At 34.4% G+C, this 19756-nt stretch overlaps 1 protein-coding gene across 1 annotated transcript in view; it reads right to left on the bottom strand.

Moving 5' to 3' along the window:
* Positions 1-19756, bottom strand: part of LOC124438523 (probable serine/threonine-protein kinase ireA) — a 43670-nt gene that overhangs the window by 7412 nt on the left and 16502 nt on the right. The window contains exons 12-13 of the mRNA XM_046988692.1: positions 2519-2539; positions 222-308 (exon numbers count right to left, since the gene is read on the bottom strand). Coding sequence (XP_046844648.1) covers positions 222-308; positions 2519-2539 — 108 coding nt within the window. The remainder of the gene's footprint in view (positions 1-221; positions 309-2518; positions 2540-19756) is intronic.

Raw genomic sequence — 19756 nt, 5'->3', positions numbered from 1 at the left:
TTACACGGTTAATACATCATAGCAAGATAAAAGGAATACTTGCTGAGTTATTTCACTCTTCATTACATCTCACATTTTTGACCGTTAACAAAAGTATGTGAATAAGGAAGATATAAACGAATCTCAATGGTTACATTGCATTCTTGTTTGTACTTAACATTTCAAAAGGCAATCAAGATTACGTTTGTGTAAATATATGCATATAAAATTTCATTACTTACTAGGTCCTGATGTAGACGTTATACCAATATCAGCATTACTGTCATTATCATTTAGTAGATATAGCAAAGATTTCTTTTCTTCAGAAGCTGAAGCAATGTAAATATGAAACATTTAACAATGATAATATTATTATAAAGTATTGCAACAAATGTATTTTGTAAATAAACTTGAACATACTGATTTCATCGTGACTGCTGTGTAAGATGGTCTTACTAGGAAAAATCTGAGCGTATTTTTACCAAATCGAGAAAGGATCCTCAGAAAATTATGTTAACTATAGGTATTTGTTATGCCTTCGAATGATACGCAGTACTTTTACTTTTTACTATAGTATGTTTTCCTTTTAATACTTTCTACATTTAATGCACATTATTTAGAGTTCTATTCAAGCCTAAAATCAAAGTAATTTAGTCACCAATAATAACAAATGATAATCGGATTGGTAATGCAAATTTTAGATGTTTTCAATTGATTATCTGAAAAAAATATCCAAAAGAATTCGAGACGTTTGCAAATAATAGACATGATGATAACATGTCTATCACGACATATTGCGAATGATAATGGACATGATGATAGAATGATAATAACCTATAAGACAACTTTCAGGTATTCCAAAATGTTTGTAAGAATTTTCTAAGTTGGCATTCACGTAGCATTATAAATGTGTACATAAATTCTATGAAAATAAGCACACAAAGTGAATAAAAATCACTTTAACTTTTAAATCCCGAAGTGTAATTAGTTGCACAGCCATTGAATTTTTAATGTTATAATCTTGTGCAAACAAATTAATGTGTTTACAATTTTTTGATACATGCTGTACAGGGTGTCTCAAAAACTGCACATCTTTGAAATTAGCCGACGTTTAAGATTTGCAAGATTCAGCAGTAATTGATTCCCAAATACACCCTGTAAATTGTTCCTTACGGATGATAACACGCATTTATGAATATGAAGCTCTCCTCCCTAAATTATTGAGCTGGCTACTCCGCTGTTTTCTAAATCCTGATTCACATTTTCACACTTTTAAAAAATGATATCGTCCTTTGACGTATTAGGAGGTCCATTTATCGAAGGCGAGTAGCTACAATTGTATTGACACTAACAAATTAATGAGTGATGATAATATCAACACCACTAATAACGTAAAAAGGTTGGAAAGAAGCAGTTCTAAGCCTTTGTCAAAGAAAGTTTTACCGACCGGAGAATACCAGTTGCAGATACTCTGAAAAAAAAATAAACTGAAAGCATTCATAATTCCCATGTATCACAAGAATTATTTCATACTCTGACGCCAAAGTGGCGGTTTTGAAGAAGGAAGAGAATTAGCAGAGGTTGTTTTCTGTCTATGCTGAAAGGATGATGATGGTAGAAGCATTGCATGGTGTAGATGAAAGAGTAAAATTAAGAGGAAATGAATTTACTGAAAGACATCATAGGCTTGAAGTGGCGTAGCTAGCCCGCAAATTTGTTCGTTCTCAGTAAATTTTACACCATTATTATTATTCATTTCTTGAGAAAGTTATTTGTTTACAGTGAGTGAAAACATTGAAATTTGCATAGCATTAACAAAGTTGTTGGCTGGTTATATGCCACTGGAGGTTTGTGGATGACCAATGCATATTAGCTGGGACGAAAAAATTATGCAAAATATCTTAGATAGATTGGGTGATGTATCAGAAGAACATGGTATGAACATAAATACAAAGACGACAGAAGTTACGGCAGATTCCAAACAATTTGGTGGCAATCTTGATATAGTTTTAAAGAAGTTAGAAAATGAAAAATTGAATCATCAAAACAGTTATTTAATGCTTATAGTATCTTCTCTGGATCATAGCCATGAAAAGCGAGCGATAGATATGAGAAAAATAGAGGCACTTGTGATGTGAATCTCGGGAAGAATGGAGAGTAGACTGAATAGAAAGGAAAACAACAGAAATGATGTTGATGGTGTAGATGAAAAAAGAGAGCTGTTGGGTAGAAATACCATAGAATTAAAAAGAGGTAGAATTGACACATCTTTCGCAGTAATAACTTGTTGAAAGAAGTGGCAGAGGAAAGAGTTTATTGTAAAAAGCCTAAGGAAAGAAAAAGGATTGGATTGCTAAGTAACTTGAAAGGGAACGAATATGCCAACGTGAAAAGAAAACCTGAGAAGTGAGAGACCTGGAGAAGATAAATGCTTAAATAGACTTCTCGGTACATAAATAACTTGACGGCGACAAAAACTATTGTCGTTAATGCGTTATTTATAAACATTTGTAAGTATTATACTACATGATAAACTAACCTTCATCATCATCGTTACTATCTGCAATGTATAAAAAAATCACATTATTATCACATTTACGCATTACACTTCAAATTGAATGTCTTATTGTTACAAATTGTGACTAAATAGAGACGAAAAGCCTCTTAAATGAATTGCATTTGCTCCAAAACAGTTTATACAAACAGCAAACAGGAATTAACAACCACAAAAATCTATCCCAAAATAACGTCAATTCATACGTCAGTTGTCAATTTGTATATCAGTTGTATACACCTTTTTTAAAAACTCAGTGATATTTCAAGAGTGAAAATCAAGAACAGTACATTTTCAGTCAGTGTAATGTGTGAATGACTCTTTTTACTTCTTTTTAGGGACAAATAAACCTGTTGTTGTAACCGAGCTAATCACAGACAACAATGTTTTAAACAAATTTTTCAGCATTTATATGTCAATTTTCAAATGTCAACATTAAAAACTAATATTTAGTGCAAAGAGGACATGTTATATTTAAAACTATTCTTCTTAAATGTGGCTGCATAGAAACAGAAAACACGCTTAAAATTAGTTTCTTTTCAACACAGTAAAATGTAAACGGGCATAGATAAACAAAGTAATCATTATCGTAAGTATAGTTCACCTTTTTGACGTCGTCTTTTTTTTTTCTTTTCTGCATGATGAAAAAATAAAGAATATGAAAACAAACATAATAATTCACAATTTTTCATGATTTGAAATTTACAAATTTTTACTCAGGTTAAATAATTACATGTTTGTAGACGTTAGTAGATAGTTCAGGTTGCTGCAGACTGTTGGTGCTATCCTTAGCTGATGTTTCGACATTCTTTGAAAATTATTGGTATGATGGAAAACAAGGACATAAGCACCGGGTACCAGGTATCGGAAAGCAAATATCGGAAAGCAAATACCGAGTGGAGAGTACCTGGTACCAGGTAGCAGTTTACTCGTATAAATTAGTCTTTGTGCGAAAATATTGCATGCTCAATTGCTATCCAAGATGTGCCTAATTCAAGAAGAATTGAATACAAGCGCCCATAGAAGTAGCATTGTGTCTTTGCCACGCATTGTGAATGCTTGCGCAATGAAATTATGCAGATTATCTAGATCACCATAATAAATGTTGATCATATACAATATTAAACGATATTAAACTAACATGTTTTCAATAATTCCTTTTACAGATCTTTTTCCAGCCGCCAATTTCAAAATGTAACTGAGAAAACACACTCCAAAAATTATCATTTGCAAACTCGAAATTCAAGTTATAAAAGCAAGAGACAAGATTTAAAGCAATATTTCGACTTTATTTCAGAAACATGGTCAAGCCAAGTGATAATGACTTTGAAATAAAAGTTGAAATATTGCTTTAAAGCCAAGTGATAATGACTTTTAAATAAAAGTTGAAATATTGCTTTAGTCATATTTGATTCAGTTTTTTTAACATTTATATTTGTAATAGATAATAATGATCATAATAAAATACGTTTCTTCCCTGAAATATTGCTTTAAATCTTGTTTCTTGCTAACATAACTCAAATCTTGAGTTTGCAAGATGATGTTTTTTGGAGTGTATTTTCTCCGTTACTTTTACAGATAATTGTGGAGCTTTAACGTTACCTTCTGACTCTTCGGCATCTAATAAGGGAAAACTTTGATTTTTGGCATCACTATTCGAAAAGGAGGAATCTTTAATGTCACTTTCTAAAAAACCAGAATATTGACGTCTGAATAATGTTTATCTTACCATGTTTTCAATTAACCTATTAGTGGAGGCACTGAGATGAAAAACTCTATAATACAGCCTCTGTTGAGAGTCTGTATCTTTGAGTAGCGATAGTCTTAAACGTTACCTTTTGGAAAGAATTTGCCTTGATCCATTTGAGTGGCATGCAAGAAAGATCAAAACTAAAAAATCTGTAATCATAAAATTTATGTATTAAGATGGTACGACAATTGTTCAAAAATCAAAAAATGAAAAGAGTGCAAAATCTCATTGTGAGGCACAATACCATAAACATGATCTAAAAATTCTAAAATATTAAAATGGTGTGCAGCCATTCCCCTTGGAGGGAGTGAAAGAATAATAGAATTTTTGCCACGTTGAATGACACTTGCTTTGTGAAAACGTTTGTAAATAAAGAAAATAGTAGGCGTACAAGACGGGATGCTGCACTAATTTTAACAAGGAAATAGGAAGAAATTTTATTATTGGGCAAACTCTCTTTGACCTTTTCCTTTTCTTTTTTACTTAAACAATGCCGTCGGATAAAAACATTTGCGCGTAGCTTAAATATGTAAAAGCATTTTATCTAAACCATGTTTAGGATGCAGTAACATTAAGGCTTTAAAATTTACCAGGCAATATTTGCCATCCATCATTACGTTTTTCTGGCTTCCACATTTAAATTGAATTAAGTATATATTAGTGAAATAAGTTTCTAGTTTAACGTCGTATGGCAACAGAAAACTACCATGATAAATATTCAAAGTAGGTGTACTAAAACAAGTTCTGTGTTGTTCACTTTGGTCCTGAAATAAAGTCCTGAGAAGGACTGTTTTTGTTGTTGTTGACTGATGTTTCGACAACCTTGGTGGTGTAAGTGGTAAGTGTTTGTAAGTACCACTTACAAACAAATCAAAACACAAGCTACATCCCACTTAAACTTTCATTAAAAAACTGTGCACTATACAAATACCGGACAACTATATACTAGTGTCTTTTGATGTGAAATCACTGTTTACCAGTATCCCACTTAATCTGGCACTTACTTGTACAAAAACCCTCATTACAAACACCACGGACGTACTGCCATTACCGACAGAAGACATTATGTAGCTACTGGAGCTCTGCCTCACCTCGACTTACTTCCAATACAAAGGAACACACTACAAACAATTACATGGGACAGCAATGGGCTCGACTGTTTCTGTTGTAGTTGCTGAAATTGTAATGCAATCTATAGAGGAACGGGCGCTCACGACTTACAAACATGCACTACCTTTTTGGTTTCGCTACGTAGATGACACAATCACAGCACAACATGCAGACGAGATTGATGACTTTCATACTCACATCAACTAACAGAACGGCCACATACAATTTACCAAAGATGTCAAAGCAAACAGAACTCTTCCTTTTCTCCACTGTTTGGTAAAACATGATAATCAAAAACTACGAACAACAGTTTATCGCAAACAAACACACACTGACCGACTACTAGACCAATTATCTTACAACCCTACATCACACAAAGCCACCACAATCAGAACATTAACAAGACGTGCACAAATGATATGTGATTCACCGGACGCTCTACAAAACGAAAACAACTATCTCAAACGTGTTTTTGAAAAAAACAACTATAACTCTGACTTTATCAAACGCAACACTTACAAACCCAACGAACCCAACGAAACGAACAACTCAGTGACAACAGCAACGATACCTTACATCAAAGGTACGTCTTAGACTATCTCGCGTATCTTACGACCATACAACATACGTGTCGCACATAAACCAATCACAACGTTACGACAAGTACTAACAAACATAAAGGACAAAGAACAACCCAACGAACGACAAGGTGCGGTTTACAAAATAAACTGCTCCGACTGCCACGCCTCCTATATCGGGGAAACTGGTAGGAACTTAAACATAAGACTTATTGAACACAAACGAGCTACTAAGAAACAAGACAAAACTAATCACATTGCCGAACATCACCGGATCACAAAGCACAACATTGACTGGGACTCGGCAAAATGCATTACTTACAGTACTGACTATAGACAACGGCTTACTTTAGAAAGTTGGTATACCAACTCGGAACAAACTCCCCCAAGAACAGATCACAGCAATTACCGGCACCTTACAAACAACTTATTCACAATACAAACAAACGATCAACTAAAAACATTACACTTCACACTAATTCAAAATGACAATACACAATTGACACCCACACATTACAACTAAAAACATCACACCTAAATCACACATCACAACTAAAAACATCACACCTAAATCACACATCACAACTAAAAATAAAAATATTTCACTCAACACTAATTCACAATGACAGTACACATTTCCTGTACACACAATACAATGACGTAAGAACCATATAACAAATACGGCTAACCTGACGTTTACTCCTCATTTGACTCTGAAGATGACTACCGCTAAGGTTGTCGAAACGTCAGTCAACAACAACAAAAACAGTCCTTCTCAGGACTTTATTAACCTGGATGATCATCATTTACAAACATGTAACGATACTCCCGGGTTCAAACCATTTACTTTAATAAATTATACCTTTTCATCGTTCTTACATGCTTTGTGCAAGATCTCCAACCAGTTAGAAATGAGTAGCAATCGGTGACCTTTAAGCATATGATAAATGGACAGAATATTTTATCCACAAATAGCTAAGTATGGTACGATGTCAGTTAGTAAAAGTTGAAGTACGTACTTAAGCAATGAATACACAAACATAAAGTATTAAAACAATTTAGCGATATTATTGACGTTATTAATATGTTTTAGACAGCAATCCAGGCATAGAGTGTTTTTTTTACATCAATAAAATTCACGTCGGGCAGTTTTCGTTTTCGTCGGGCAAGAAAGTGTCAGCACCCCCATTTCTTTTTGGCCCCGTACGCGAATGAAAAAAATCCTTTGTTAAAATCATCTAACATGGTAGCCATTCATGACATGACTTGAATAAAAATAAAGCACATTCATCAAAAATCTTACACTATCATAGCTACTTTAGTTAACGCTTTACAAAAATACCAGGAATATAAATTTTTTTCAATGATAAAACGCACAAACTTATCTTTAATTTAAATAAAGTTAAATGCAATGCTTTTCAGCATCAGCAAACAGTCGTTATTGACCACTTTTTATTTTATTCATAAAATGAAATTTGAAAGATTATATAACACTACTTTGTTTTTAATGATGTAAATAAGCTGATACATTCGTAAAATTGTATATCACTACATTTATCTACGTTCCCTGAAGGCAATGTGACTAAATGGATATATTAGGATCAGGGAAATAACTTCTTTTGATAGTTAAATTGAGTTAAAGAACATTTGCAATATATTTGATAAGACAAAAATTTTATCTTTATGGGCTTTTTGCAATGGCTTTTTGCGCCTAAAAGTTCGTGACTTCGCACCGGAAGTGACGTAAAAAGAGAAAACGCAGTTCTACACTTTCTAAACGTTGTCTTTGATTATTCTCTCAAATGATGTAGTCAAAGTACACGCATATGTGGAATCTTTTTTAGGGTGACTTTTTAAGAGCAGTTGCTACAACATCATTATTCACTATTCTTGGGTTGCAAGCTACGTCATAGCCGCCAAGTTGGAAGATTTCCCTCATGTACAATGGAAATGTCATCTAACATGGCGAGCACTCTATTGTTCTTTCACTCCCAGGGGGATGGTCGCAACCCACCAATAATGAAAGCTATATCTTTAATGCATGAGTTCTCCTTTTTACGTCACATGCGGTGCGAAGTCATCTACTTCTAGGGCGAAACTTCTGGAAAATATTGGGGGGGGGGGAGAGGGTGATTATCTCCCAAAATATTTCCAATCTTTCGTCTAGTCGGGCAAGTTACATGAATTTCTCTGGCAAATTTTTGAAAATGAGATAGTAACATGTTGTTCTTGTATTCCATAATTTTAAAAAGTACATCGGGTAGGGTTTTCTACTTGCACGTATCAAATCTGATTACAACCATTAACAATTTTGAGATAACATGCACTACAAAATATTTGAAAGTTGCATGACTTCTCAAAATGATATGTGGAAATTCCGTTTACTTTTACTTAGGGAAGCAATTCAAATTTATTTTATGCTAAGTCCAATTCACACGACATAAACAAACCAAGCTAAACCTCGGTTTAGCTCAACTCACGTCCAGAAGTCGAATGAATTAAACCCAGATCAAACCTGAATCAGTAGTGTTCACACACCAAAAACGACAAACATGGCTTCATTTGAACCTGGGCTCAATCTAGATTAATTTATGTCGTGTGAATTATGCTCTAGTTTCCATTAACTTACAGTTTGTTGTATTTACTTGTAATGAAAAATGAACTCGTGTATCCTTTGTTGAATAATATCCTGATTGGTATTAATGGACAGTAAAGAGTAGAAACGTAATGTAGGAAATTCAATAACAACCTCAGCTACGAAAAAATACCGTTACACACACAAATATTTGAGAAATTAAGAATAGTACGTTTCCCACATGCAATTAACAAACAATATTGTCGTGCTGCTCCAGGTAAAGACGCCTTCTTTAAATAAACTTAAAAGAGTGCAAACTTTTAGGCATATATAGTTTTACAGTATTTCCAATTGATTGTCCAAAAAAAAGTGGAAAGGTTTTCTAGCAAAACTAACCTTGATTTTGCATCAGTGATGGTAGATGAAAATTTTTGATTAACAAAAAAGCAACTAAAGAAAAAGTAACTAATTTTGTGAACGTTTTCACGATAAACTCTCCTGCGTGCTCTTACGTTTTGGCTTAAAAGCATGGCCCGTTGTTGCCCTCAGCTTTTTAGTGAGCAATATGCAACACGTTTCTTAGGCCACTAAACACACTGTTTCCCCGAGGTGCTGTAAAATAGTTATAAGTATGTTACAAAGTATTCAGAAAGCATTTAGCTACTGCACTTTGTTGATTCAATTTTATAATTTGTGTTCATTACAGCGTACATACAAGTTTTATAGCGATTAGTCCGGAATTGTTAGATTAGAGGATCTCAAGATTGAGTTGAATTAGCATTTATCGTGATTTTAAGAAGTTATAAAAAAATGCATGTCACGACTCATTATTGCTAAAAATATGACGTATAGCCATGATTTTTATATAGCGCCGTAAAACTTTATTTTATAAGGTGAGTTATTATGCAAGTGAAAATAGCATAGTATTGAAAATTGCATTTATTGTATATATCTATCTCATAAATTACTTTTACAAGCTTTCAAGATTCATTGGGTAAGTCTATAGCTACACTATTTATGTCGGGCAAAATGGTCCGTCAGCCCGCAAAGTTTGTACCCAAATCTCGGCCCTGCCTTCATCTAGGACATAAAGTAAAATTTTCTTCCGTCGATTACATAGCAAATGTTCTTAAATTCTATTTAACTATGTAAACAAGTTATTTCTATGACCATGATGTAGGAACTTTAAGTATATTCTATAAAGATTGCACATACAAGAATTTTGGACGACACTGTGTATAGTTAGTATTCAAGATCATAACTCATATAAGTAGTCAGAAATTAAAGGACTTTCCAATACGTTTTAAACATGTCAAAGTGAAGACCGACTAGTGCCGCTATCATATAATAACATGATGAAGTAGAGCTAATATAATGTTGGTGAAAACTGCGTTGCAATTCATGTCTAAGCTATAAAAGATAAGATAAGTGATACGACCATATATTACTCATATCGCAATCATAATGCAAAGAAATTACAATTGTGAAAGGAACAAGTCATTTTAAAATATTCGGCATCATTTGACTTCCTGTTTTAGGTTGCCATTGCATGCATGTGTCTAATGAACCGGTAACTCTGGCCGAGCGACTGTGGCTACCTTCACTTTTAAAAAGATGATATTCGCCGACAGTCTTGAACATTTGTCGAAGTTGTGATTGACTTAACATTCACCAAGACTATCAATGCTCTCTTAAACATAAAGCTTCCCTATTCAAACGGCTATTAACATGCAAACGACAGACTTGAACAGTGTGTTGATTTAAATGCTGGAAAATCCAGGTAATTTTTCATTTACAGAACTCTCTAACAGTTGTTAGTCGCTTGATCAAATAATTAAAAAAGGAACTGTTCTTTTTCGTAATTTTTTTTATAAATTTTCCCGAAACCGGTCTTCCCATGCAAGAAATAAAAAATTTGCTTGCGTGTCCATTTCCGCCTACGTAGTTCAAGCAACTTTGTCATGACGAATGAACAAGATAAATTTTTAATACACAAGCTAACAATGTTGCTTAGATGATATGAACTCAAACTTTATTTTACTATAACTTTACTTGTGGGTAAAAATGCAAGAAAACTGAAGCCTAGTGAATCGTTTGCAATTGTTTTAGTTGGAATAGTAAAGTCGCTTGATCCTTTCCAATTTTCCGTAATTTGTAGAAATCTATTGCTATACGATTAAAAATATAGTATTGGGATTTGAACACATCGAAAGTACAAATTTATGGCGATAGAAAGTCAAATTCACGGTGATAAAATCAAACGTTTAACGCAATGGAATTTTAATATTGTCATTACATATACTGAATAAATTCGCAAATTTTTATTGCAAAGCGTACCAGTGTTAAATGATAAAGAGAATATGATACAAATAAAACTTACAATAATTTCAGTGCTTGTTCCACTACTTAAAGTTTTTGCTTCGTCTGATGAGAATCAACTATCAAAATAATACTTATGACTTGCTTTGCATCTCGTATGTAAATAATCTTTTAACAATGGAAGCATTTCCAAAGATCACAGCTGGAAAAACTATACTTTCCCTTAGGGAGGGGGTGGGTGGAGTGAAAATAAAATTTGTGAATATTGAATTTGGAAATGTTTTATTTAAATTTTATATGCGCATGCAATTGAGCATGTTTTCTATCGTAAAAATAAAATTTGTTTTACGGATTATAAAATTAATGTATATGAATATGCCCCAATTATTGTTCTGGCTACGTGCATGATCCTGTGCCAATAAATAATATACAAATCTTACCGTCCATAACACGAATAGTGCATGTACATAAAAAGACGTATAAGTTACTAACAGAATTTACTTAAAGGAATGTCAATAAAGAAGTGTAAATAAGAAAATTAGTGAACTATTGTAGGCGGATTGTAAAGAAAATATAAAGTCAAATTGGGTCTACAGCAGCTTGCTAGTGGCATTTGCTCCGTACGTTACAGTTACTACACGTTTTCGTTCATGCAGAGAATGTGAAAATGGAGTAGCCATTGTGGCATGTGGGTGATTAATCTGACTAGCGTTCTTGACATGAAAATGGCTGTTTACTCGCATGTTTTATTGTGCGTGTTAAATTAACTCAATTTAAATTCTAATTATAGTCTGGTTGCTAAATGCCAATTTAAGACAGAACGTTGCTGTTAAGGACCCCAAGCAGGTTTTTGCATTTTTTGTATCTTTACAAAATATAAAATTCATAATTTTAAGAGTGTCAACTTGGCACCCTTGGTGAAAATCTAATTTACGAGCTCATATATTGGCTGACACATTCTATTTCTAGATTTCAGCCATCCAAACTGTCTCACCTCTGCTTTTTAGCACGTTTAAATAAATTATGAAAGTAATACAGACTGATACTGGCATGCTATCTTGTAGAAATGTGTATATATACAAAATGAGTTACAAAGATTTTATAAAACAAAGAGGTTAGGAATCTAAAATTTTATTATTTGGCTGTTATTGAACATTTCCACTGACCGAATAAAAAATGCTGCAAACGATTGATTGTCGGGTTTTGTGGTGATTTTGACAAAGCCATGTGAACATTTTCTAAATTACTGTAATTTAACCCGATAACAAAAACATATTTTAATACTGCTTAAATGTACTCTTTCAGTCATACCTGTTTTTATGACTTCTTTTTACATTTATTTCCTGATCTTTCACCGTATTTTAAAAATAAGGTCATTACTTTTGACATAGAACAGACATATCCAGATTTTTAAAGTATAATGATATCTAATGACTCATATATGATAAAGACACACGAAGCGTAATGGAACATTCATGGAACATTTTTGATTCTCTCCAAGACGCACAGCTTCATCTATCTTGACGAATCTGGAGCAATTTCGCCAGTTACGATATTAAATAAATTCTCACAATGGCTTTCTAGATTTAGTGGAACAATACACAATTGCAGCTTACTCTCAATTTCTCTTGATCTTTTGCATCCGAAAATATACGTGCTGGCATTTCTTCGTTATGGGTAGCTACATCGTTTGATGATGATTCTTCATCTTTCATTTCAGATGCGCATTTAATCAGATCGCTGCAATATGAAGACTAAATTCCCAACGAGATATTGCTGAAAGGTTCAAAGTTTTACCAATATAGCCACCTGGCCATTACCATAACGCATAAACGTTGTTTCGATAAATATATCCGACCAAATTCATTCCATAAACCAGGCTTATGTCCTATTACATGCTTCCCTTTCATAAATCTATCTCTAAGTTCTGCCGGAAGACGCTCCATTGAGCGCAAATAATATAAACCATATCTTGCGTGGTTGAAATGCCCAGCCGCGAAAAGTAGGGCATCATAGCCTCCACTGCTCCAAGATGTAAAGACCAGTCACCCTCTCTCTTTGCCCGAACACACATCATCATGATGAACACTGGTTTAAAGAAATTTTCTAACAAAATTTTGGTTGTCGTTCTTTTTTCTGCCTTTTCTCCCATTAACAAAGTCAAGTGCTCAGAGCACTGGATATCTTTCATAACATTTTGTAAAATTTCCTTTGCAAGCATTCGCAGAGCTCGGACATTCGGAGGAAATCGTTTACCAGAAAGCTTACGGTTAACACCAACAAAAGCCGCTTGAAGGATCTCTTTAAAACCCGTATCAGACATCAGTGATCCAAGCATCCAACAAAACCCATGAAGATATGCATTACTCAATGTCTCGGAATGAATTTCTCGAACATATGCGGATACGCCAAAAGGATGTTTACCATTACTCGATATAGTTGTTGATCACAAGTAAAGCTGTGTAATCCTAGACAGTTTGCATAACAAGTTTCTTTACTTCAACCATAGCAGTCATCATTGTGTTTGGGTTTGACGGAATTTTGTTAATCAGGGATCGAAACACAGCTTTAGTTGCAGGATTCAATGTCTGACCTTGTTCACGCGCCAAATTTGTGTTAAATCCAGAACATTCGGGCATTGTCGACTTTGAAATAAGGGGCCATGAAAATTTTGAAATTGAATGTCGCGTGGTATGCTATCTTTAATTTCTTGTCTATTGAGACGGTGGATATTCTGTGCACTAATGCTTTGATCAGTGGATTTCGTCGATGTCGGCAGCATTATAGGGGCGTGTGTAGATAGCTGGCAATTCTGGGATGAAATGTTGGCATCAAAATTATCAGCCACCACCTGGACAAAATTTGGGAAGCATTTGAAATCCCCATAACAATTGTCAAAAGCTGCCATCGCAGCAGAGGTTTTTAACCTCAAAATTTCATCATATGAGCAAGTGACTCCAAAATCATACAAATTCGATATGAGGGATTTATCTCTCGCAAAAAGATCCCGTGAAATTTGAAGGTAGGTAGGCCGGTTAGAAAAACTGCTAGTTACTATATTGCCAATAAGTATTGCAGGTAAAGTGTTAATCAACTTAATCGAGATATAGGATAACAGATGCAACAACGTAGCGCTTTTGCTTTCGGCAGTAATATTTTTATCCACAGACGTCTTGTACCAGGTTTCATTGTCATGTTTAAGAGTTTTACACTCTTTAACTATACGCTCAGCAATGGCATTTATATCACCGCTGCCAATTTCCTCGACGACTTTAAAAAATTCTTGAGCTTTCTCCCAAAAAATGTATGCAACTCCAGGAGATGACAGGATTAACAAATGTTTACAAAGGACATTGTTAAGATTCTCCAAATGTTAACGTCGAGAAAGTTAGGTTCCACTGTTAGAAATGTACATATTGTAAATTTCAACAGAGTTCCAAACTTGGGAGTAATCGGATCTTATCTTATTAATAACAGTTTGGAAAACCTCATCTTAGTCTTCTTTGTTCTGACTTTCTTTTGCATTTGCACATTTGGACATTCGGATATTTGTCGTGGTGCCATAAAATTTGTCGGCAGTCCCAGTGGTATCTGGCATCGGCAGCATAAAGGTCACTAACTGCCCCTAGTACTCTGGTGCGTACTTGCTCTGCTCATTTATCATTACGTATGTCACACGCATGTAATATCGTTTCTTTAAATGACTTTTGCCCCACACCACGATCTGCCATCTTACACAAGGTAAGTGAATGCCATCGACTATGTTGACGGGGATCCTTTCGCATAAAATATTTTTCACCGCAAAAAACACAGTCTTCCTGGAAAGAAAACGTTGCCCTTGAATTTGATTGTCGTGTACGTTTTGCAACAAACGAGCAAGTTGTAGCATCAGTTTTTCCTTGACTCACGATTTGACTCTTTAAATGACACTTTATATGGTTCAGTGAAGTATATGATGATACATATGACTTGCAACATTGTATTTTAATGTCAGGATTCCCTTCAAGGATTCTCTTTTTCTAATCATTCATGAATGGAATCTCCTCTAGTTTTGCTCGAGTCAATGATTTTCTTCACTCTTTCTTTACCTGCCTTTATTAACACTTTGCTCGTGTCCTCACAATAAAAAAAACGTTCATCCATCTTCGAAAATTTCCATAGGGACTTCCAATTTTTAAGTAACAGTACAAATTGCCCACATTAATTTTTTTCTGATAATGTAGAAATAATTGTCGGAAAACCCTTTTCCGTAGTTCTTGCAATAAACATGATTGTTTTACTAATGATTGAGCTACTTCATGTAAGTTTTGTAAAATTATTTTGTGACTTAAGCATAAGCCGTATGCAAAAAATAACTATTCTTGATGTTTATGACAAAATACTGATCGTTTACCATACAATAAATCTTCTATTCTTGCTGTACCCTGTGGCGTAACATTTCAAACAAAGAGTTTGTTTGGAGTCCATTTTAAATAGAGTACGCAGCCAAAAGCTCCATATTTCACTTCCCTAAAGATTGTTAAATTGGCACACTGAAAATTATAAATTCAAAAACAAATTACATAAATACAAAAACTCTAAAAATCTGTTTGGGGTCCTCCAAAACAAAGTTTAGCCTTTGGCAATTAATTAAAAAGTAATTAGAGATTAATAGGAATCTAATCTAATAGACACCAGAAATATAAAACATAAAAATCATGTCTAGCAGACATCAATTGACTAGATATGGTTAAAAAACTCAGCCCTACGTTAAAAACGATTACAAGGTGGTAATTTTCGTTCCAGTGCTGAGTTCGACACATGGCGATGTTAGAATGTTAAGGGGCTGTTTACATGATCCCAGTTAACCGGGTTTCAGTGAGGCGTGAAATGATTTTGAGGGATTTCGAGGCAAAATTTCAAGATTAAAAACTAGAACAGTTTGTTAAATGCCGCAATTCATTCCTGTTGTAATTCTCAAATTAGGCCAAATTGATTGTTTTCATTTTAAATGTTTTGCGTAGTTATTAAATCAGAATATTGCGAAATTGCTCGAGAAGATTTATCTGATGACAAGTATTGCATTGTTTCCATTCCCCAAAATCATTTAACGCTTGGCTGAATCACGGCTACCCGGGTTTCTGTAATCAGCCCCTAATTGGAGCCGCAATTTTAACCCGATTAGCTAAAACAGGGTTGAAATTTCGACATTGGGCTTGAACTCAGCACAGGGTTGAAAATTTGGCTTATAATTGCGTTTTTGATATAGCTAATGATTTGTATTAAGACGGAGCTGTAGTTTCAACTCACTTAACGGAGCTCAATTTAGCACAGGGTTGAAAATGCTCCATGGCTGTGCAACTGGCTGCTGTATATTTAATTAGTTTACTGGCTGCCGTTGACCATTTCATCATTCCTATTGGTCAGAAATTGCAATTGTTGGCTGCTACTATGGTAATCACATGTGTAATAAGATATGCGTGACACAAAAAATTTCAATAGAGTGTCTCTACTGGCTTCACTATACTGTAGCTGAGCTAAGCTTCACTCGCGAAAGTTGGCGTAAGCAAGTTCTTTTAGTGTTCGGCGGCATTTTTGAGCGCTTTCCGGCACGCGTGTCATATTTGTCATGATATTCATCATGTTGAATAATGTTGGTCACGAATGAATGTTTCCTCCAAATGAGCGCGCATCAAAAGATATCGCCTCAGCAAATGTAACTTTACGCATGCGCAAAGTAACTCATTTTATACTTTAGACAAAGATGGCGGCACAAAACGTGATAGCTGATATAATGTTAGAAGACCAAATTCATTTATCGAAAGCGGTTTTATCCAATCTACGATACTTCCGAAACTGCTCAGCATCTTCAGCATACAGCTCACGGACAATATTTGTAGCTCCCTGTGTAGGCCGTCGAGAAATTCCACACTTTGTCCATGTAGTTTATTTAGCTGCTTTCAAACGCCTTCGCCGTAGCCGCAATAAAAGTGGAAAAAGCAACATTTCTTTGTCTTCTACACCTGACGACGAATCAAACAGATCATAAGCAGCAGCCATTTTGCTTTGAATAGCAAATATTACCGTAGACAGAGCATGCGTAAAGAATACATTTGCTGAGGCGATAGCTTTTTTTGCGCGCACACTTGGAGGAAACATTCATTCCTGACCGAAATTATTCAACATGTTGAATATCTGGTAATTATGACACGGGTGCCGGAAAGCGCTCAAGTTTTCACTCATTTTGCATTTTATCTAACACAGACAATTGTTTTAATCGATCGTTGTTTTCCAACTTTATACATAACATTCTTCGTCTGCAGATGGCTTGTCTTCTGGTTTTAGTGTGGCATCTTTGATTTCATCCAAGTCCACTCCAAGTAGCAAGAAATGTCGGTCAACTTCGTAGAAATGTCAGGCTGTGCTTCTACAGTAGAAATACACAGGACTGCGGTCTATGCGTATATTTTGCCGAGATCTTAAATAGCTCTCGAGATAATTTGATGCGAACGGTAATGAACTGTAACACGAGTAGGACTGAGAATGACCATAACAGGCTTGCAAACGAAAAATCTTCCAATTGTAGAATGGAATATGGCAAATCTATGGGTGTTTTTCGTTTACAAAGAAAGCGGAGAATTATCAATAAAGCATTTTGACATGATGTTGAAATGTGGCAGGTGTACAAACAGCTTGGATATGGCCAGTAATCAAAAGCAAATGGGAAAAGGAAGATTTGTCAAAAATTTCTCAAATTTTTAAAGTGAAGTGAAACATCATCTGTATTTCATTGAATAAATTTGACGAATTTCATTGCATAAAGTGTTACTTAAATAATTGACTTCAACTTTTTGCCAATATCAATTTCATACTGAAAACATTTATGGAAAAATAAAAACCGTTCAGGTCCGAAACGATGTTTTCCATTTGTTTCAACGTAAGAAGCTACTATTCCTGCTTTCCAAAATCAATAAAAAACATCATATTAGTTACAAGGTTAGTTGCGGTGGATACTGAAATGTCAAAAATTGACTTTATTTGTTATTTGCAGAATTCAACTACATTTAAATGTCCACAACAAACACTTATCAGAACATTAGACTATTTCTTGTAACAAGATACATTGATGATTGGATTTTGGATAGATCATATGACTGGAGTTATCCAATTGTTAACTCCTCTCTGTATTCTGCGATGAGGTAAATCTCCAACGCTCAAAAATCTAAATAATTTTGAGTCGCAGCCATGCATATATTTAACAAAATACGAATGACGAACATATGATTTTAATTCATTTAACAAGATGAATAACATGTATTGCGAGGGATACGTTGCCACTATATGACTGTACATTCGAATTAGTAATATTTTAAGTCCCATTATAAATATTTTAAGTAATCATATCCATTTGCGGAGATTACAATTTTTCACAGTATATATTGCATAATTAATTATATGACTCCAGTTTCAAGTGAGAAAATGTTTAAATGAAAAGTCATTAAATTTAAAAGCGAGACAACAAAACTTATGAGTAGATAGTGTAAACAAATCCTGAACAAATGCACGATGTTCTTAATTATTCTTGTGTTCAGTTTTAGTTTTCCTGTGAGTGGACCTAATGACTTTGTGCACCAGAAGAGGAAGTTCAGGAAAACGTTGCAGGAAATACTTTTTATAATTGCCTTGCTTTACATATTGTGATAGATGCAGAAGAGGCTTATTTTTCCAATGTTGGTCAACGTTTCGTATAAATCTTAAGCATCCTGCCCATGTAGACTCGTACTTTAGAGTTCTTATACTGTCGTTTACTTCAAAGTTGATCAAATCTTTGACGACTTCATGATCGATACTCTCCTTCCATTCTGTGGAACCATACAACTGCGCATGATCGTCTGAAGGGGGAGAATTTTGACCTTGTGAATGTTTCACCTCCAGTTGGTTCCCCATATCACACAGCATGTTAAACTTCTCTTCGTCTGATAGTAGATAAGGGTGTTTTAACGCCTCATTGGCAGATGGCCTGTCCTCAGGTTTCAACTGTAGCATCCACGATAAAAGGTCTTTGAACGTGGCATCCTTGATTTTGTCTAAGCCAACAGGGTTTCCTTCCAAAATGTTGTTCAATAAATACCGTTCAGGTCCAAAAGGATGTTTCCCCTTTGTTGCAACATAATAAGCCACCATTCCGGCATTCTATTTTCAATAAAAAATTGTCATAAACAGTCAGTGGTGGATACTAAAACCTTAAAGATTAAATTTATTTGCAATTTGCAGAACTCAACAATAAATGTGCAGCTTATAAAAATCTAAAAAATGTTCTCCAAATAGAATTGTAGCCATATATATGTATTAAAAGCAATCTAAATAAGGAACATACAATTATAACTGTAACACGATTAACAAAAACTAATTTATTTTAATTTAAATTTATAGGTTGACACTATATGACGATACAAATGAGGTAAAATCACTATCTCTACCGAATACCAATATTTAATTAAATGCAAATAAAACATTGAGCTGTAGTTGGACCTCTAGTTCTACTTCAAGAACTTACCATAATGTCAGACTCTTTTTTGTAACGAACTTTATCAATTGATTCATCTGATGCGTCATATGATTCTGGAGCTATCCAATTTTTAGCTCCTCTTTGAATACTTCGATGTGTCGAAGTTTCATTTAATAGTTTTCGACTTATACCAAAGTCAGCGATTAAAAAATTTCCATCCACATCTCGAAGAACGTTTAATGGTCTTAAATCCCGATGAAGAATAGGACACGGACCACTGTGAAGGTGAACTAGACCATTCAAGATCTGAATAAGAACTTTATGAACGACTTTTTGAAGATCTTGCAAAGAAGAAGATTTCACATAACTCTCTAACGATTCTTCACACAAATCTAATATTATG

The sequence above is a fragment of the Xenia sp. Carnegie-2017 genome, unplaced genomic scaffold (genome assembly GCF_021976095.1).
Source record: "Xenia sp. Carnegie-2017 unplaced genomic scaffold, XeniaSp_v1 HiC_scaffold_19, whole genome shotgun sequence".
Taxonomy (NCBI): Eukaryota; Metazoa; Cnidaria; class Anthozoa; order Malacalcyonacea; family Xeniidae; genus Xenia; species Xenia sp. Carnegie-2017.
The sequence above is the reverse complement of the archived record's forward strand: the minus strand, read 5'-3'. Positions and strand labels throughout refer to the sequence as shown.